Source organism: Rana temporaria, chromosome 1 (assembly GCF_905171775.1).
Source record: "Rana temporaria chromosome 1, aRanTem1.1, whole genome shotgun sequence".
NCBI lineage: Eukaryota > Metazoa > Chordata > Amphibia > Anura > Ranidae > Rana > Rana temporaria.
The window spans coordinates 175,131,859-175,153,768 of NC_053489.1; the positions used below are offsets into that span (position 1 = coordinate 175,131,859).

A 21,910-nucleotide genomic window follows, 5' to 3' on the forward strand; every position below is an offset into this window, starting at 1 on the left:
CCGAAGCACCGGAAACGCCAGCCACCATACCAGGGGAGACATGATCAGATGACTCAACTGAATCTGGTAATCCAGAGATGACGGAAGCTAGTCCCATCGTGACAGCAGTTCCCTCCGTAGTACCCTGGCGTGGAATTGGGCATACGGAACCGCCTCGAAAGAGGCTACCAACTGACCCAGAACCTTCCTGCAGAATCGCAGAGATGACCGCTTCTGGGTCGGCAACTGCTGCACAGCAGATAGCAGAGTCTGAAGTTTTTCCGCTAGGAGAAAAACACTCCCGCCCCGGAGGAATCCAGGACAAGTCTCAGGTATCCCTGAGACGGAATCAACCCTGATTTCAGGACAATCCAGAAACCAGCCGAACACTCGGAGAGCCTGACACGTGATAGACACGGCTCCACCAATGCAGAGCTCGAAGAAGCTCGTAGGAGAATGTCGTCCAGACATCCCATGATAACAAACCCCCGCTGTCACAGCCGGGCCAGTATCGGTACGAGCACCTTGGCGAAAACCCGCCGAATGGGAAGGACACCATTGAAAATGGTCCCCCCCGACCGCAAAGCACAGAATCTCTGGTGGTTTGAGGATATGCAGGTACACGTTCATGACATCCAAGGATGCCAGAAAAACCTGACAAAACAAAACGAGGGACTTGAGGCCCAGGATCGACCGGGCCCCATCCTCCATGGGGACACAAACAGAATGGAGTAAAACCCCGAGACCGTTCCAACGAGGGAACTGGCACAATCACTCCCCTGACCAGAAGATCCTGGACAGCCCCTGACGGAGTCAACCGGCGAACCGGAGGAGGCCAGAAGCCGGAGGGAAAAAACCTGTTTGGCAGACAAGAGAGAAACTCAATCTTGTACCCCAAGGAAAACACTTCGCAATGCGAAGCCAGTCTCCCACCCGAGACACGGGCGGGAGCAGACCTTCAGGCGGAAGCAGGTATGTCCGCAGACTTGTTAGGCATGCGGTATCCGGTGCGCTGCTACCCCGCAGCGGGGATTCAAGCACCATGTAGACCTACCCCCACCGCACAGGGCGAGCGAAAAAACGCTCGGAGGTAGGCAAGGAGGGTCCTTGCACAGGGCGAGGTCCCTAGCCCTTCCCAAACCGTGGGAACAGCATGCGCTTACCACCTGTGGCATCCTCAATGATGCCAGTCAGGGAAGACCCAAAAGGACCGTTCACCCTTAACGGTGATCACCAAGGCCACCTTAGAGGTCCTTCTTCCAGCTCCTGCAGCAGGAGCTTCGCCCTTTTAGTCGGGGCCTGCCAGGGCCCCGGCCAGAGCCGGCCTCACCGCCGAACCCACCACCGTGAATAGGGAGCGGGCCACGGCCTCCACTCTCCTATCAGCGGGATCCTGAAATGCAGGAGCCCCTTCCACAGGCAATGTGGTGGCCTTGCGCAGTCTGGACACAGGGGGGTCCACTGGCGGAGGAGAGACCTACTTTTTTTTTTTTTTTTTTTTTTTTTAAAGCCCCCCTCAAGGGGGTAACGGGTTGCAAAGTTTTTTGACAAACTTTTTGCGGTGCATCCCATTCCTTGTATAACATATAGTCCAAATAAGGAACACAAGGAAACACTTCAGCGATGCGTGGTAGTCTGCTGGTACTGACACGGAGGTGTCTCCGCCACATCCTCAATTTTTAGAGCCTCACGCACCGCAGAAACAAGAGCTCCAACAAATTCTTGCCAGCAACTGACTGCAGCAGAGTCATCCTCACTATCCATAAGGGTTAAAACCCGCAGCCTCTGACATAACAGAACCAGAAAAAAACAGCGATTCTGTGTCATCCCCAGAAGCAGGCTTCAGGGAGGGGGCGGTTTTTTACCCCCCATCCAGGCACTAGCTGCTTCAAACCTGGCAAGAAACCCAGGACAGCCAACATAACAGATGTGGCAGGGGGAGGGGCATTAAGGGTTAACTCAGGCATAGCTTGAGTTCCATAGTGTCAGCGCTGAGTCACCCACCCTGCAAGGCAGGACAAAAAAAAAACCCCACTGGTCACCTCCTTGCTGCTATTGCAGAGCATGGGGGCCCCCGGTATTCACCACCCCACCCAGCTGCAGAGGGAGCTGAAAAACCTCAGGTGTGCTCTGATGTGCTGACTGTGATGTGTATTCACCTGATGGAAGATTCACAGCACTAAAACTGTAACAGCACTAAAACTGACCAGAGGCTGTGCCGAGTCATCTCAGGGAAGAATCACATCGTTACCAAGGAGATTTCCAAGACGGCCGCTGTCTGAGGTAAAAATTACCTCATAGAACACAGCAGCACTGACTGCTTTGTTACCTCAGAAAAGAATCACAGCGTTACCAAGGAGATTTCCAAGACGGCCACTGTCTGAGGTAAAAATTACCTCATAGAACACAGCAGCACTGACTGCTTTGTCTGTTACCTCAGAAAAGAATCACAGCGTTACCAAGGAGATTTCCAAGACGGCCGCTGTCTGAGGTAAAAATTACCTCATAGAACACAGCAGCACACAGCAGCACCCCCCAGAGTAACAACACAGTCCCCCTAACAACACACGGGCCCCGGTGGTAACAAAGAAAACCCAGGAGGCCCCCCTTCACAGCCACTACCCAGTCAGGGGAAGGAGGAAGAGGAAGGGGAGAGAGGAAAGCAGGGCGGACCCTCAGTCGACCTCCCCAGGGAAACCACCAGCCAGACCACTTACCTGAGTAAGGGGCCACTACTTACCTGTCCTGCGACTACCCGGCTGGAGGTATCCCAGACAGAACCAACGTCCGTAAACGGCATGGCTGTCGGCCAGACACACTGCGACAAAGCCATAGAGACCGGTCATATGTGTGCCCTAGAACCAAAGTTCCCCGGCCGCCCCTGGAGCAATGGGGCCTGTCGTGGACGTCCCAAAGCTGAGCTGAGGGCCGGCACACGCTCGAAGGCCGAACATGGGGGGACTACAAGAGTCGAGGACCCAGCCTGTCACCCAGTCGGCTGTTGATAGAAGAATCGCAGGATTCAAAAATGCAGGAACAAAAATAATAAAAAAAGCGAGAAAAATCGCCAGAAAAAAACTCCAGAGTCCAGGAACTCCAGAGATAGCCTTGACCTCCTGTCGTTAGGCAGAAAACAAACTGAGGCTGCTAAAGCAGGGTGTGGGTTATGCCTGGGGGAGCCACGCCCCCTGGGAGGAGCAGCATGAAGGAAAGTTTTTAACACCTTAAGTGCTGTAGAATTCTGCCTAAATCTCCTGGTAGGAAGAAGCATAACCCTAAGGTCAATGAAGGCTGTGTCCGTCTATGAACGAAAGAGAAATTTGGGTTAACTCTATTGTTTTGTTTTCTTAAATTAAGTGAGGTGTATTTTTCCCCAAACAATTGTGTTTGAAAGACCGCTGCGCAAATACAGTGCGACATAAAATATTGCAACAACCCCATTTTAATTTTATTCTCCAGTTTGTGTGTGTGTATAATTTATATATATATATATATATATATATATATATATATATATATATATATATATATATATATATATATATATATATATATATATATATATATATATATATATATATATATATATATATATATATATATATATATATATATATATATATATATTAGGGCTGTGCGTTAAACGCGATATTAACGGCGTTAACGCAAACCCATGTTAACGCCGTCAATATTTTTATCGCGCGATTAACGCGGGAGCGCTCGGGGTGGACGTGCAGAGTGTGCAGCGGCGCGGCGAGGCTTACCTTCTCGCTGGATTCACAGGCAAGTTACTCACCTTGTCCCTGGATCCAGCGATGCCACCCCGCTGTGTGATCGGCGATGCCACCCCGCTGTGTGATCGAGCGGGTCCTCCTCGCTCGGCGGGTCCTCCTCGCTCGGCGGGTCCTCCTCGCTCGATTCACAGTGTCTGTGTGCCGCCGATCTCCGTTCCCTGCGACGTTACGACGCACGGGAGCGGAGAACGGCGCCAAATTCAAAAAAGTAAACAAACACAATACACACAGTATACTGTAATCTTATAGATTACAGTACTGTATGTAAAAAATACACACCCCCCTTGTCCCTAGTGGTCTGCCCAGTGTCCTACATGTACTTTTATAAAATAAAAACTATTCTTTCTGCCTGAAAACTGTAGATTGTCCAAAAGTGTCCCTTTATGTCAAAAATGGTTTTAGATCAGCTAGAAAACAGCGATCATAAATAATGACTTGCAGAATTGTGCGATATTTGTGGGGAAATTCGTCATAAATTAGATAGATTAATCGTGAGTTAACTATGACATTAATGCGATTAATCGTGATAAAAATTTTTAATCGTTTGACAGCACTAATATTTATATATATATATATATATATATATATATATATATATATATATATATATATATATATAAATAAGGGCCTGCAGAACACCAACTTGGCACCAAATCAAACCCACAGAACCCCAAGCAGCACCAACAGACAAGAATAGTAAAATATTTTTCAATATACAACCATTGAGCAGCCGGAAAGGAAAATAGAAAATGTGTTAGAGCGTGACCCACGACATCCCTGCTAACCCGGAAATGACGTGTGCGCTTCACCCACTCCGCTCTCCAAACTAGAAAGCTGCTACGGTGACTGCAAGATTCCCCTGCTCTCCATCGATGGCTGGATCTGGTGATAGCGCCCTCTGGGGTCACATTTATGCTCATTTTATTGTGATTTGATGTACGTAGATGGGTTAAAGGTGGCTTTCAGTGTATGGGCTACTTTGGATTAATAAACAGGATTACACTATATTGCTGTTCCTTGTTTTTATGACCTTGTGTGGAGCTCCTGTGCCTGCTGTCCCCGCCTGCTGGTGATGGTCCGTGACAAAGCGGCTGATGTATTCGCTTATTTATGGCTCAGATTTTTCAGTTTTCTGGTGAGTTTAACCCCCTTGGGGAGAGTGCATCACGCTGTGGATTGAGATCATTTTTTTGCCTGGTGGAAGGTGCACGCTAGGATTACCACTACTGACACACCATTCAGCACTTTGGATTGTGTTCTTCACCTTGACTACATCCAAGACTTTCTTTATTCAGTGGTTTTTACCAAGAGTCTATCATTATTGATTTTTTTAGAGCCGTTTTGGGTATTTTAATACTACAGAGACTGAACTGTTTTATTTCTAAACCGTGATTATATAAATAAATGTTTGGGTGTTCCAAGTAATTTTCTAGTAAAAAAAAAAATACTGATTTTTAACCTGTAAACAAGTGTCAGAAATAGGCTTGGTCTTGAATTGGTTAAATACTTTTTAGGATAGAGCTCAATTTAAGGTGCACGCTTTTACTAGTAAGCATTATGTACTCAAGCAGGGAATCAAGGGTAGCAGACGCAGGCTTTGTTTCCATTTGAACCAATATTTAATTTTAACAGGATGGCAAAAACAATAAAGAGGGGTTCAATAACATAGCCAATTTGCCATGGATACATTAATACAACCATTGACAAAACACCAGACTGCGGGTGACATTTTCCCCATTCAGCTCTCCTTCCTCTCCAACATGCATTCCTTACCTCTCCTGTTCACTGTTGTATCCCTGATCCTTAAACGTTTTGCTTCACCCCTCCTCTCCAGCCCACAATCTGTATATCACCCTCAATTCTGCACCTCCCCCTAATTCTAAATCACAGATACTAATAAAACCCCCTCATAAATCGCAATCTCATTACCACCCTCATCTTTCTGCTTCTCCTAACCTCTGGAGACTTGTCTCTAAACCCTGGGCCTCCATTTAACTTTACCCAACACACCCATCACTCAGTGCCCTCTGGTAGCAGCCGCAATTTACACAATTTAGCTTCCAATCCTCTTCTTCCCAAAACCAGACTCCCCTTCTCCTGTTCCCTCTGAAATGCCCGCTCTTCTCTGCAATAAACTCACCTCTGTTCATGGCCACTTTGTCACCAACTGCTTTAGGCTCTGTTTCCACTATTGCAACCCCAAAGTCGCGTGATTATGCAACGCTTTTTTGCCGCAACTTGAAGCAATGCCTGTGTATTCTTGAGGTCTATGGACACCAAGTCACATCAAAGTGGGACCAAAGTAGTGCAGGGACTACTTTGAAGTCGCAAAGATATGAACAGTACTCATTGGAAATCATGGGGTGAGACTTTTCAGTCCCAAGTCGCATAAGTGGAAACAGAGCCTTAATCTACTTGCAGTCACCAAAACCTGCCTTCATAATGTCAACACCGCTTATCCCACTTCCCTCTGCCATGGTGGCCCTCTCTGGTCTCACTCCCCTAGATCTATGGGTTTGCAAGGGAGGTGGAGTGGGAATCCTAGCCCCACATAGAACCTTCCAGGTTCTTCACTCTACTCCCCTTCCCTCTCATCGTTTGAAGCTCACTGTATACGTATATTTTCTTTAATTGCTGTGGCCTTCCGGCCCCTGGAGTGGTATCAAATTTTCTTGATCCTGGCCCAGTATGAAAACTCTGCCTGGCTACCCTACTTTCTCTCTTCTGAAATTCCCACAAACTCAGGGGCTTCAACATCCCTATAAAATACAAACAACTCCTGCTACTTCTAAATTTTAGTCTAACCTCCTCATTTGGCCTAAAGCAATGGGTACAGGCTTCTACGAACTCTCATGGAAACACCCTCACATTCTTGTATTAGCCCAGGGCTCTGCAAATCCCGGTCGCCATGGCGATAGTGTCCTGGCGACTTGGCTTGGAAGGTGGAAAAAAAAAAAAAAATAATAATATTTTTTTATTTTTTAGTATTACAAGTTATTGCCACCAGATGTGAGCTGGCGCCATCTGGTGGTGACCGTTGGTATTACAAGTTAAGCATTACAAGTTAAACAGCAATTCTAATGTAATTTTTCACTATTTTCACTGCCATCTTCTTCCCTCTAATTAGAACCCCCAAACATTATATATATATATATATTTTATCCTAACACCCTAGAGAATAAAATGGCGATCGTTGCAATACTTTCTGTCACGCTGTATTTGTCTTACAAGCGCACTTTTTTGTGAAAAAATTACACTTTTTTTAATAAAAAAATAAGACAGTAAAGTTATCCCCATTTTTTTTTATATTATGAAAGATAATGTTACGCCGAGTAAATTCATACCCAACACGTCACGCTTCAAAATTGCGTCCGCTCGTGGAATGCCGACAAACTTTTACCCTTTAAAATCTTCAGACGACGTTTAAAAAAAATCTACAGGTTGCATGTTTTGAGTTAGAGAAGGTCTAGGGCTAGAATTATTGCTCTCGCTCTACCAATCGCGGCGATACCTCACATGTGTGGTTTAAACATCGTTTAAATATGCGGGCGCTGCTCATGTATGTGTTCGCTTCTGTGCGCAAACTCGTCGGGACGGGGTGCGTTTTCTGGCTCCTAACTTTTTTAGCTGGCTCCTAGATTCCAAGCAAATTTGTCAAACCCTGTATTAGCCTACCTATGCACTCCATGCAACCTCTCCAACAATTTCCCTCCCTCTGCTCACAACCTTATTGGTTTCACTCTCTCCATGTCTTCCCCCACTTCTTCCTCCAACCGCCTAACAATTACATGTAGAAACCTTTGTCACTTCAACCCTTCTCTGTATTCTTCAACTGACCACCTCTGACAAAATTTCACCCGTCCTGCCGCAATCTAGCCACTTCTGTCTACAATAGATCCCTGCCCTCCACCCTGGATCAATTTGCCTGCCTCACTACACAGATTCAGGCCCTGACCCCTACAACCCTGGAAAACAGATGACACCAGAAGTTTAAAAAAACTTAGCCGTGCTCTTGAGCGCCTGTGGTGCTAGACTAGGCAGTTTATTTACTAAAGACAAATCTAATGTGCACTTGGAAGTGCAGCTGCTGTAGATCGGAGCTAGACATGCAAAAAAAATAAACAGCAGCTCTTCACCTCATATCTACAGTGACTGCACTTCCAAGTGCAATTATGGTGCACAGTGGAATTGCCTTTAGTAAATAAACTCCCAAAGGCTTCAACCAATACAAATCTGCCCTCCAAAAACACAATTCTTGCCTCCACAATGCCAAGCAGAAATATTTTTTTTACTAGTATTGTATCTGTACTGTCTGCTCTCAAATTGTAAAGCATTTAGGAAAGGTCATCATCAGAGATCCGGGGGCTTATTTACTAAACAGGGTGTGCAAAATCTGGTGCATCTCTGAACAGAAATCAATTAACTTGTTTTTTTTTTGTCAATTGAAGATAATAGAACATTTTTGGATACCAAGTGCACCAGATTTTGCACTCTACAGTTTTAGTATATTAACCTCATGCAGTCTTGGAGGGGGTATTGAATCGGAGAAAAGAAAAAAAATTCAGAGAAAGCATATGGCCGTAGGAAGTCCAGATATGCAAGAAGGGATGGATAATATCTGGGTAGCTAGGCAAATGGGCTAGGTAGGCGATAAAAACAAGAGACACAGAAAAATAAAAAAAGGCAGAAAGGGTTGAAAAGAGGTAGGAGCATAACGAACAGAGGGGAGACAATAGAGAAGCTCAGACTGGTAGGGGATCTCACCTGTAAATACAACTCAGAGGAACCTCGTTTCCATTTAATGATTAAAGCAGATCTCCAGTTTTTCTGCGACTTTAATAGTTTGTTTGGACCAAGCTGGTGCAAACCAACAATTCCCTTCACTAAGTGCTACAGCAGCTCTAAGCAATATATGTACTGCATGTAGCTTCAGCTACATACAGTACACAGTGATAGGATGAACTGCGAGACAGCCTTACCGGTCTCACACTCAGAACAATATAGAGAGTCTGAGAGGTGCTCAGCCATTCATAGGCAGCTTTGTATTCTGCAAATACAAAGCTTCCTCTGATTGGCTGAGCAGAGAGGCGGCTGACGACACCACATTTTCTGCTTTAGCAAGTCAGAAGTTTTGTATTCAAAGAATACAAGGCGGTCTATGAATGGCTGAGGGCTGCTCAGAGCAGCTGCAGCTACATGCAGTACACATACAGTGCTTAGAGTTGCTGCAGCACTTAGCAAAGGGAATAGTTTGTTTGGACCACATTAGTCAAAAACAAACTATAAAAAGTCACCGAAAACCTGGATATTAGCTTAAATATTTCTAGTACAGCCTGTCTCAATATCACAGAAACACAAAGTATAGATTGGGGAATGGTACTTTAATCAGCTTTTTCTCTGTAGCTAGTAAACAGGTTTCCATTCCACCTAACATTATCTGCCTAGCTTGTTCATGCCTCTGTTCAGCTCCCCAGGTCTTCAATGCAAGCGACACCTCACTTTCCCTCAACCCAATCTCCCTGCGCTGAAAAGGTAGCATGAATAGGTAGCATGAACACAAACAATTATTGAATTTTACTCACTCTGCAGCATTTTCCTTTTTGTCATCCTTGTCTTCCCGATCCGGTTTGCCAGGGCCAGAGGTTTGTACACCCTGTGATGTAACCTCAGGGCCTCTCTTGGGTTCAGAGCTACTACTGCTAATGGATGGGGAGATGCTTGGACTACTTGGCTTGCTGCTACTGTTACTAGTAGGTGCATTGCTGCCACTTTCACTAGGCGACTCCTTGGAACTTGAATCTGGCTTTTCCTTCAGGAGTTCTCTAGGCTTCTCCACACCATCACGATTTTTTCCAAGTATGTGGTCAATAGCATCAGGGCTTGAACTAGACTGTAGCTATAGAAAACATAAAATGGGACATTAGCTAGACAATTTAAGAAATACTCAAAAGTGAACTCCAGGCAACTAAAACAACAATTCAAGATTAAGCTCAACAGTTGTGGTGTACGAAGTACAGTCTGAGACTTGTACAGCTGTACTTACCCTGAAGTCATTTTTAAACTTCTTTAAATCATCTAGTTGCTTCCTTTGTTCCGAAGGCATTGGAGGCATTACTATAACAGAAAAAGCAAGATGGACCATCAGGACACATACCTTTTACGAAACTGAAATTGTGCAGTATATTGAAACATTCATTCTTTAATCCACACCAGCTAAACTTTACAACAAAGTTAGTACTGCAAGGTCATAAAATAAACGATGCACCCGCAAAGCAAACGTCTATACTTTGTTTAACGTTTAAGCCCTGGTTCACACTTCTGCGATTTGACATGTCTAATCAGCGGCATTTGCCGGCAATGACACTGTCCCAACCGGTGCGACGCTGCATCTGCGGCACTGCACCAATTTCAAAAAGTAGTTTCTGAACTACTTTTTGCGATTCCGGCCCCCGATTTACATTGACATCTGTGCAGAAACCAGTACAGTTGTCTCTGTAATCGCAGCCGAACTTGAGACTGCCAGTGTGTGAGTGAAATCGTGAGTTCAGCTGAACTCGCACGGCTTCACACCCACAGCCCAGTGTGAACCTGGGCTAACACACACACACACACACACACACACACACACACACACAAATGTGCAGTGTATCTGCAATTCATGAAAATTTTCTTTTGTTTTTTTCTCTCATCAAAAATCCAGCAAGTACAGAAAAATTCCTGTTGATCTGCCAGAAAGACATACCACTCTGAAGACCTGTTGCGGGCTGACAACACACAGCATTTTTCATATACCGAGTTGACAGCCCGGCCAGACTAATCAAACCTTACCATTTCCCATCTACACAACAAAGTTAAATATTCTGTAGTCCCAAGAGCAGGACTAAGCTAACCAATTACTCTGAGGGTGCACACTTACTGGGCACAGAGAAACTGAACCATACCCCAGTTCAACTGTCCCCCATCCCCCCGATGGTCTGCAGACACAATGGACCCCAAGTGTTCCCACACACTTACAGCTACTGGGGGCAGGCAAACACTTCCACAATTCCGTCCGCTGTAGCTTGGCAAAGATTCCCCAGCCTGACCTCAAAAGCAGAGACCTGTGGGGGGGGGGTCTCTGCTGACGGTCATGGAAAGAACACACAATACTTTAACTAGTTCTAAAGTCAATCGTTTTGTTTTGTTTTTACCTAGGGATGCACCGATGACATTTTTTATTTTTTAACACTGAGTACCGATACTTTTTTGCAGGTACTCGCCAATGCCTATCGCCTAGAAAGAGGGGTGGCTTGGGAGGTGGCAGGGGGGTTGTTCGGGAGTTGGGTGACGACAGGGTGGAAGAGGAGGGGTAAGTGAGGGCAAGGTAGTCGACAAATGGGGTGAAATAGGAATTGTGGGGTGGGAGTGTTGGGATGGAAAAGGCTGTGATTCTGTGATTGCTGGGGGGGGGGGGGGGGGGGGGGAGAGGATGGGGATAGGAGAGTTATTGGGAGACATGGGGGCAGAGGTGACAGCTGGTAGAGGGAAGGAAGAGGCAACAGGCGGAAGTGACTGCAGGCATGGTACAGGGAGAGAGCCCGGATCCAGTGCTCTGTGTGGACGGAAGTCGGAGCTGGAGGAAGGAGGTGTGCAGCGAGGAGACAGGGCTTTGTGGGCCGCTAGGCTCGTCGGGCCTGCACCTTGCGATGCCACTGGGAGGAGGAGGTGTGGATGGCACTGTCTGGAGGGGAGGAGGCGGCGGTCCTCTTCCAAGTGTTGTCACTTCCGGTATCGGTTTTTGGAATCAGAGCATTTTCACAAGTACCGATACTCGTGAAAATGGCTAGTATTGGCGTTGATACCAGTATCGGTGCATCCCTAGTAATACCTACAATAAACGTTATGCAAGAAAACCTTCCACTAGCAAGAAAGCCCATCACAGGCTAAAATCAGAGCCAGAGCCAAATAGCCAGCAGGGGCAGCAGCAGGGGCAGCTGCAGGAGAGCGTGTTGTTCAATGCCGTCTTGGTGGGATGAGTGCACTCAACCCAGCAGACTGACATCAGCACCTAGTCCCACAGCATTAAAGGGTTTGTAGCATTCTTCATTCACTTACCTCATCCTTCGATTTTGCTTTTAAACTGCCTTATTTCTTCTGAGAAATCCTCACTTCCTGTTCTTCTGTCCAACTCCGCACAGTAATGCAAGGCTCTCTCTCCCTGGTGTGGAGTGTTGCGCTTGCCCCCTCCCTTGGACTACAGGAGAGTGAGGACGCTCTCTACGTTGCAGATAGAAAAAGGAGCTGTGTGTTCGTAGGCGTCCTGAGTCTCCTGTAGTCCAAGGGAGGGGGGCGAGCACGCCACACCACACCAGGGAGAAAGCCTTGCATTACTGTGTGGAGTTACAGACAGAACAGGAAGTGAGGATTTCAGAAGAAATAAGGAAATTTAAAAGCAAAAGCGAAGGATGAGGTAAAGGAGGACTGCACTAAGGTAAAGGAAGCCATTTAGGAAAAAAATTGTACCTTTACAACCCCTTTAATGCTTCTGTGGCAAGCTGGCAGGAAATAGAATAAACTGTTGCTGCCCAGAAACTAAAATGAGGGCGCTCCCAGTGCCCTGCCCAAATGGCCTTCTCAATTTAGTGAACCTTTGAGACTGAGTAACTCCAAGGCAATGCCATCAGCTGTGGATCTGGAAAGTTAACACAATCAGAACCAGCCTGAAAGGCGCTAAAGTGAACTCCAATGCCTGAAAGTCAACTCCAGACTCACCCAACAACATCTAAATCTGCATGGTTCAAGAGCAGTAAACTCCAAGAGCCAAGGTAGACCAACTACAAAGAAAGTGGGGACCACCGACAACAGTTAAAGGAGTTATTTGAAGAGAAAATGTTTATAGAAGAAATTGTAGGTTATTTCTTACTACCGTGAAAAAAAATATTCTGCTCAAAAAACACTAGCAAAAATGGAGCTAGTAGCAGCAGTAGGAAGGGTTATCCCAGGGTTAGGCCCCAAATTGGTTTGCCAGTGTTGAATATGCATGTATATTCCTGTGTCCCTCAACAGACAAGAAAGAAAAGACTCAGCTTCTGCCTTAAATATTTCTTGAAGATTCCGGTGGGGAGATGTCCCCATCATATTTACTAGCTCCACTTCCACACTACTAGGGTTGCTGGGCATTTCCAACCATTTGAGTCCCAACTCTTCGATTCTTTACAATTTAAAATAAACCCCCTTGTAATGTCTGCAGCAGACCTGGGAACTCCAGCACACAAATCTTCACAGTGGTGTCCCGAAAGATGTTAGAAACAAACAGTTAGGCATTTTAACTTTTCAGCATTTCCAAACAAGCTAAATGAATTTCAAGTGAACAAACACCCAAAATACATAGATGAAATATATGTGTGGACTTTAATTTGGAGAAAGAGGAGACACAAATCTACAAAGCTTAAAGAAAACAGTGGTGCCACCAGTGTGGCTATGAAGCATGGAATTAAAAGTAATGTATGGTATTCTTTAATAACCCGCTTGCATACCTTTGTTCTCGGGTTTGATAAAGCTAGAGGAGTCACTTTGCTTGATGGCCTCTCTACCTCCAGCTGGTGAATTTTGCCTCTGGTCTTGTAACCTTGAGTCCTTGGCTGGGGGGGAGAGAAACACACCTTTCATAAAAATAAAGCAACAAACTTAACAGGTACAACATAAGCCTCCTTATATAGTCCTAGATATACATGTACATTACAGGGGACAGACTTCATATGTTTCTATGCGCTTTGTAAATCCAGCTATAAAAATGGACATGAGTCAGGACCACTGAAATAAAATTCAGGAAGCATTCTACTTAAAAGGCATGTTCAGCAGTGTCTCCTGCAAGTTCAGTGGAGAACCCCATTTTCTGTCAGTTTTTATCAGTAAACAGTGCAGAACCTATATCAGCAGTTCACATTAATGGGATAGGCAAGTTTCAACTGTTATAAAAAAAAAAAAAAATTGTAACTTTCCCTTGAGGATTTATACGACATGAATAAAATGTAGTAAGCAAATTTGCTTCCTTTTCTCAAAAACAAACCCTTTTAAAAACCCTTTTCCCTCAAGGTAAGCCTAGATTTAGGCTAATCTGTAGGCACTAGAAATATCTCCTAAACCCACACAGTTTAGGAGATATTTACCATAGAGACTTGCGCCGTAGACAACAGTGCAGGCAAATTTCTAAAAGAAGGACATGCCGTGACTGGCGGCTCCCGCGCGCATACGTGGGAGTGAAGCCATTGCGACTCCGGCCAATCACAGCCCCGGAGCGACGATACCCGGAAGTAAGTCTGGGACATGTCGTTGGCTGGTGCTGTGTCTGGCACCGCAGCAGGGGATTTAATACCAGGTGAGTATTACATAATGGAGCTAGTATGCATAGCATACTTATGCGTTTGTCTTGTGGGGTTTTTTTTTGGGGGGGGGGGCGGCTTACAACCACTTTAAGATTCCCATGCTCTTTTTTCCCACCAGGTTTTAAAGAGCAAATCATAATTTAGAATACTGATACAAAGGCTTCCCAATTACACACCTCCTTTTCCATCATGTACTAGAAAAAGTGTACCTTCACAAGATGGGGTAACTGCTCTATTTGTAGCTGGGCTTGCAGGTGTTGGTGATCCAGTGGGTACAGGCACAGTTACAGATTCAGGCGTTGTAGAACCAGCCTGAGGAGAGTTTAGAGGTGGTGCGGTAGAACCACCACCGATGGCACTTTGTCTTGGAGATCGGGGCCGGTGAGTCTTTGGAGACAGTCTCTGCACTGTGGGGGGGGGGGGGGGGGGGACACAAAATTAGAAAGGGTTCAAGATGCACAATAGATTACACAAGATTATTCTGTTCTCCATTCGGTTATTAAAAGCTTTAAAATCACTATGCTACATTTAAATCACAAATAAGGTGTGAGTGTGCACATGTAAGTAAGTGTTAAATCATAAGAAATGACAATAGAACCAGACTACGAAAATCATGAGATTGTAACATGTAGGACCCTTGGAGGAAAAAAATAAAATGAAATGTAGTATTACCTCCGCTCACAACAGATGACCACGAGCTGCCAGAGGAGTTATTTCGAGCTACAGGTGGAGAAGACACTTCTCCAGGCTCATTACGAGAAACAAACTCAAGGCCCCCACACATTGTGCTCCTACCATTAGAAACTCTGTGGGGTCGAGGATGGCGCTGTGCCTTGGGTGACATCCTTGGAGGTCCTAGAAGTAAAAACACTTAATGTAATATTTAGCAAACATAACCAAAAGGATGGTATTTCATTCACATTCTGACATTTGTAAACTGGACATGTATGCATATATAAAAAAAAAAAAAAATGGAGAGAGATAGAGATAGATAGATACCAAAATGATGAAAGAAGACACTCAAGACTATTTAAAATTTCACAGTGTTGAAGAAGAAGTCACACCAAAAAACTGCATTAGTACAACACACCAGGTACTAACTGTGGGTGCACAAATCTGAACATACATTAGTGTATACAGAGGAGAGCTTCAGAGATGCCGAAGAAAGGTAAACAGAATCGTCATTTACCATCTGATTATGAACAGTTCATAAAGTATTCTTTAAATGAAAATCACTATCAATTTTCTACATTGTATGTATAGATCCTACTTGTATATAATTCTCATACTAATTTTGCATGTATACAACTTAAAGCAGAGCTCCTCCCAAAAAAGGTGAAGTTCCACTTTAAGGCCTCCTCCCCAACTCCTGTTTGTGAAATTGAACTTTTGACGACAGGTACCCGCTCCGATCGCCTTGGGCGATCAGAAGTTCTCCTTCTCCCTTCCTCCCGAACCAGTTGCAGAGTACAGCTCAAGCATGCGCAGTGGCCACCCGGCTGTGAAGCTGCAAGCGGTCACAACTGGGTACTAGGCAGACATGTTAATAGTTAAAACATGTAATCTTTAGCAAAGCTGAACAGCCCCACCATGGGGGCGGTCCATCTGGTCATAACCCCTCACACTGCACTCAGCAGCTCAGTTCGTCAAAAAGCAGTACAAACTTAAAAGGAGGGGTGGGTGCTGTGTCCATCCGTGGACTTCAGAGAAAAGGATTTTATAGCGAGTACAAAAATCCAATTTTCTCTATCGTCCATGGACGGACACAGCTCCCTCATAATCTTGACTGTAGGGACATCCCCAAGAAGTGTCAAAAAACGAGGGGTGGAAACAGCAATAAAACAAAACTTCACCGCAACACAACCAGAGCTCCTCAACGGAGGAGTTGCAACCTCAAACGGCCGCCTGCAAAACCTAGGGCCGAAGCAAGCATCCAAAAATGCATTCACATCAACCTTGTAAAACTTAGTGAAGGTGTGAACAGATGACCAGGTCGCCGCCTTATACACCTGTGATACAGACGCTTGATGTCTCAAAGCCCAGGAGGCACCAATCGCCCTGGTCGAATGTGCCGAGACAGGAAAGGGAGGCGCCCGTCCTTTAAAAGCATAGGCCTGAATTACCGTCCGTCTGATCCACCGAGAAATGGTGGCCGACGAGATCGCCAGGCCTTTCTTTGGACCAGTCACCGACACAAACAATGAGCCTGACCTCCGGAACGGAGCCATAGCAGACAGATACACCATCAGAGCACATACCACATCTAGGGAATGAAACGCAGCCTCCTTGGGATGCGACAGCCGAGGACATAAGGATGGAAGCACAATGTCCTCATTCAGATGAAAGACCAAAACCACCTTTGGAAGAAACTAAGGTTGCGGGCGTAGCACCGCTTATCCTTATGGGGGATAAAGTACGTGGACTTGCAAGATGAGGCCACCAACTCAGAAGCCCTCCTGACAGATGTGATGGCCACCAGAGAAGCAACTTTGAGAGAATGTCAAATGAGGAACCCCTCTGATGTTCTCAAAAGGGAGGTTTCTGAAGCACCGAGAGCACCAGGTTTCAATCCCACGGCGGAAGTGGTGGTCGAACCGGGGTGAACACTTGCACAAACGTACTCACCAGTGAATGAGCCGCCAAGGGTCGTTGAAAGATAACAGCCAAGGCTGAAATCTGCCCCTTAATGGTGCTTAAGGTAAGGTTCTGATCAACTCCACGCTGTATAAACAGCAGGATCCAAGAAACTGAATATATACGTCTCACATCTCCTCACATAGAAATGTAGGTCTTCCACATGCGATAGTAAATCTTCAGAGAAGATGATCTCCGTGCTCTTAGCATGGTGGAAATTACAGAATCTGACAGGCCTCGGTTCCTCAGTACCTGGCTTTCAATAGCCTTGCCGTTAAAGCCAGCGACTGTAAAGCAGGATGAAGTATGGGACCTTGCGACAGAAGGTCCTCCCGCATCAGCAGTCGCCAAGTGACCTCCGCCACCAGGCGCACTAGGTCGGCGTACCAGGGACGCAGAGGCCAGTCTGGGCAATCTGAATCACCGGAATCCCCTCGGCCTCCACTCAGACGAGGAAGAAGTTTAAGTGGGGGGAAAGGCGTAAATTGGCCAATACTGACCCCACGGAGCCACCAACACGTCTGTCGCGTCTGGCCACAAACCTCAATACCTTCGAGAAACAAGGAAGTCCACGTCTGGCGTGGCCCATCTCAAGCAAAGGAGTTAAAGCACATTCAGGTGTAGTGACCACCCTCCTTGGTCCAGCGTCTGGGCGACTTAGGTAGTCGGCTTGCCAGTTTTCTACGCCCGGAATGCATACGGCCGACAGAGCCGGCACGCTCCTTTCTGCCCACCTCAGGATGTGAGCGACCCCTGATGCTGCATTCGAGCTTCTTATTCCTCCTTGATGGTAGACATACGCCACTGCCGTGGCGTTGTCCGACTGGATTCTAACTGGATGCCTTAGTAGCCTCTGTGACCATGTGGAGAGGCACTGCCTGATCGCCTGAAGTTCCAGTACATTGATCAGGCGGGATTCTTCCCGTGTCCAGTGACCTTGTGTCGACTGAACCCCCCCAAACACCCCTCCCCCCAACCGGTCAGGCTGGCGTCTGTTGTGATCACCGTCCAGTGAAAGGGAAGGAATGCCTTTCCGGACTGAAGGGCCGGAGACCTCAGCCACCAGACCAGGGAAGCCCTGACTAGTTGACAATCCAGGGACAAAAGAGACTTGACCCATTTGGACAGGATCTCCTTCTGCAAGACTCGAGTGTGGAATTGAGCATACAGGAGGCCACCATGAGACGCAGGATTTGCATGCAAAGCACAGCGACGATTATCTGCGGGATGCCAACAGCTTCACCGCCACCTAAAGAGCAAAGGGAGAAAAAACCTTCGCCTCCGAGGAGTGCAGAATCAAGCCCAGGTATTCCAGGCGCTGAGTGGGCACAGACACTGACTTCTGGAGGTTCAGTACCCAACCAAATTTTTGAAGGGACTGACTGGCATTAGCCACATTCTCCTCGAATTCGGAGTCTGAAGCAGCACTCAGAAGGTCGACCAGGTAGCCCACGATAGCAATTCCTCGCCTTCTCAGCAAGGCCAGAATAGGGGAGAGCGCCTCGGTGAAAACCCTTGGTGCCGATGCCAGGCCAAAAGGGAGAGCCACAAATTGGTAGTGATCGTCCCCTAATGCAAAACGCAGAAATCTCTGATGCATATGGGGACATGCAAGTATGCGTCCTTGAAGTACAAGGACGCTAGAAAATCCCCCGGATGGAGAGCAGCAACCACAGAGCGAACTGATTCCATCCTGAACCTTCGCACTTTTACAAAGGATAAGAGAAAAGGTAACCGTGGTAACATTGTTCTCAGAGCCTCCTCCTTATCACCGTTTGGAACAAGTTTTTTGGAGTGCGGCTGTCCCAGCCCTTTCTTTTATTCAAATTTGCACTTTTACAAAGGAGTTCATGGCCTTGAGATCCAGGATTGGACGGAACCCATCCTTTTTTGGGACTACAAACAGATTGGAGTAAAATCCCTGACACAGGGCGTTCCGACGAGCAGGAGGAAGATGAAGGTCTGAGGGAACAAAAATCTGTTTGATGGACATGAAAAAAAATTCTATTTTGTACCCCAAGGCTCCATTCACACTAATGTGTTTTTTGGTGCATTTTGCAGAAAAGCAGGGAAATTTTTTAACATGGGTTCCTATGGAACATGTTCACATCAATGCTTTTTTGTGCCTCTGCATTTTTGGAAAGGGTCGGGGACTTTTTTTCCTGCAAAAAGCAGCGTTTTGCATGTGATAGAATTCAATGGACCCGCATACAAAACGCAAGTACCGCGTTTGCAGTTTTTTTTTAACCTGTTTATAGCTGGTTGTTAAAGGAAAACGTGGTAAAATTGCGGTAAAAACGCACATCAAAAAACGCAGCAATCACTGCAAAAACGCTCAAAAGCAACATGCATAGGTGTGAATAGAGCCTAAAAAAACTGCTCACAAACTCTTACCCTTTCTGGTTAGTGGGAGCAGTGTGCCCTTACCCCCAGTGACATCCTTAATTATGTCATCCAGCAAGGCTCCAAATAGCCTCTCACCCCGGAAAGGCAAATCAGCCAGAGCCTTCTTGGAAGTCTGGTCCGCGGACCAGCATTTTAGTCAAATCAGGCGGAGCTGTGTCCAGGGCTGCAGCACAGACATATTTGAGGCCATGCACGAACTGGTCGGCCATGTCTACGCAGCCTGGGGAAACCTGTTGTCTTTCCAACTCCTGGTAAAAAATTGTAGCGCATTCTGCAAGTGTCTGACACCAGAGCCGCAGCCAAAACTGGCCATAATGCAGATCCCAGCATGGTAAACATGGACCGGGCAACCGCCTCGGACCTCCTATCCGCAGGGTCCTTAAATGCAGGGGTCCCCTCAACCGAAATAGTGGTTACTTTGTTTAACCGGGATACCGGGGGGTCCACAACCGGGGGAGATACCCTTTTGAGGAGAGTTTTCTGAAAAAATGGGCAATAGACCGCCATACGTTTTGGGACCGAAAAGGTTTTCTGCGGTCGTTCCCATTCCTTGTCTATAAACGTATCAAAATAAGTTACATAAAGAAAACACCTTAGTAGTGCGGGTCGGCTTGTGGGACCCAAAAGGGACCGACACCTCAGTAGATGCCCCAGCCGCATCCTCCAGCTTGAGGGTTTCCCGCACTGCAGTGATAAGTGCTCCAACAAGCGCCTTGTCCTTCCTGCGCTGACCCGGACACGGAGTCTTCCTCACTGTCCGAATGGTCCTGGTCTGCATAGTCTGACCCTTCAGAACAGGGGTTCTGTTTCACAGCCAGACCCGAGTCAGAGCTTTCCCCAGAAGATGGTGGGAGGAGGGGGCTCCCCCCCCCTTTCCTTGCACACCGCTTCCACCCTGGCAACAAATGATTCCAGGACCACCGACAAAGTGTCCACAGGTACCGCAGGTGCAGGGGCACCGGTTGCTACCCCCGGAATGTCTGGGGAAGAGAACGCCAGCTTCTGACGTCATGCTGACCCACACACTTGACAGCCACTCAGGGAACAAGTGAAGGTAAAAGAAAAAGCCCACCCTCCTAGCTGCCCAGACCGAGGGGAATTCCCAGAGGACTCACCGCCCTGACCCAGGCACTGCTTCAGCGCTGTCGTCCACTCTAAACTCCTGCACAGAGTGTGCCCAAGGTGTCTCTGAGGTGATCTGCTGTTCGCGCCTTTCAGAATGACAAACCAGCGCTAGAGGTCCAGCCAATGTAAAAACCCCCACAAAGATGGCGTGGGTTACCTCAGGAAAATAGAGCACAAGCTACAAGAGAATGGCCGACCGCTTTGTTAGCCATAGAAACAGCGCAGCTAAAAGAAAATGTCTGCCAGCTGCTTTAGCATTAGGAACAGCACATCTTTCTGAGGTAAAAATAAAAAAGGCCGCAAAAACACTGGGCCTCCGAGCGGAGGCCCCCCACAAGGCAGACCACCCACACTAGAGCAGACCCGGGGACACACCGCGCAGCCCCCAGCCAGGACCCAGAGCCCCCCTCAGGGACCCCCCGGTGAGGTACACAGCAGGCCCAGCCAAGCATGGGGGGGGGGGGGAGGGATGGACGGGGAGAGAGGAAAGGGAGGACTAGAGACCCGCTAATCGACCACCCCAGGAATGCCCAGCTGTTCCATCCTGCCAAGACAGGAGGAACCTTACTTACCCGTCCGTGTGAGGACTTGCTGGTGCGTTCCTGACAGACCTACTTCCAAGCAGTATGGAGTAGCTGTCGGTCACGGTTCACTGTGACTTAGACAGCAGTAGCCCAGTCATATGTGAACCCTGGAGCATATAGCTCACCGGCCACCCCTGGAGAAAACAGGGCATGTCGTTGGCCGACCCAGCGCGTAGCTAAGGCCTGCTCACGCTCGATGGCCGAACTGGGGAGACTACAAGGATCTACAGTGGGGATCGAAAGTTTGGGCACCCCAGGTAAAAATTTGTATTAATGTGCATAACGAAGCCAAGGAAAGATGGAAAAATCTCCAAAAGGCATCAAATTACAGATTAGACATTCTTATAATATGTCAACAAAAAGTTAGATTTTATTTCCATCATTTACACTTTCAAAATGACAGAAAACAAAAAAATGGTGTCTGCAAAAGTTTGGGCACCCTGCAGAGTTAATATCTTGTACTGCCTGCCCCCTTTGGCAAGTAGCACAGCTTGTAAACACTTTTTGTAGCCAGCCAAGAGTCTTTCAATTCGTTTGAGGTATCTTTACCCATTCTTCCTTACAAAAGTTTCCCAGTTCTTTGAGATTTCTGGGCTGTGTCATGCACTGCTCTTTTAAGGTCTATCCATAGATTTCAATTATGTTGAGGTCAGGAGATTGTGAAGGCCATGGCAAAACCTTCAGTTTACCCCTCTTGATGTAATCCCCCGTGGATTTTGAGGTGCGTTTAGGATCATTATCCATTTGTAGAAGCCATCCTCTCTTTAACTTCAGCTTTTTCACAGATGGCATCAAGTTACCATCCAAAATTTGCTGAAATTTTATTGAATCCATTTTTCCTTCTACTTGTGAAATGTTCCATGTGCCACTGGCTGCAATACAGCCCCAAAGCAGTTGTTCTTTTCATTAAATTCTGTGCCCTTTCTTCTCCAAAAACTTACCTTTGCTCATTCCGGCCAAAAAGTTATATTTTAACCTCTTCGGTCCTCAGAACTTGTTTCCAAAATGCATCAGGCTTGTCTAT

The 21,910-nt window shown here is 46.7% G+C and overlaps 1 protein-coding gene across 3 annotated transcripts in view; it reads right to left on the bottom strand.

Annotated features, from left to right (window-relative positions):
- ATXN2 (ataxin 2) overlaps positions 1-21,910 on the bottom strand; it is a 125,926-nt gene that overhangs the window by 46,504 nt on the left and 57,512 nt on the right. For all 3 annotated transcript variants that reach the window (XM_040346397.1, XM_040346389.1, XM_040346383.1), the window contains exons 11-15: positions 14,810-14,992; positions 14,347-14,544; positions 13,289-13,393; positions 9,817-9,887; positions 9,356-9,669 (exon numbers count right to left, since the gene is read on the bottom strand). In XM_040346397.1, the coding sequence (XP_040202331.1) occupies positions 9,356-9,669; positions 9,817-9,887; positions 13,289-13,393; positions 14,347-14,544; positions 14,810-14,992 (871 nt within the window). The remainder of the gene's footprint in view (positions 1-9,355; positions 9,670-9,816; positions 9,888-13,288; positions 13,394-14,346; positions 14,545-14,809; positions 14,993-21,910) is intronic.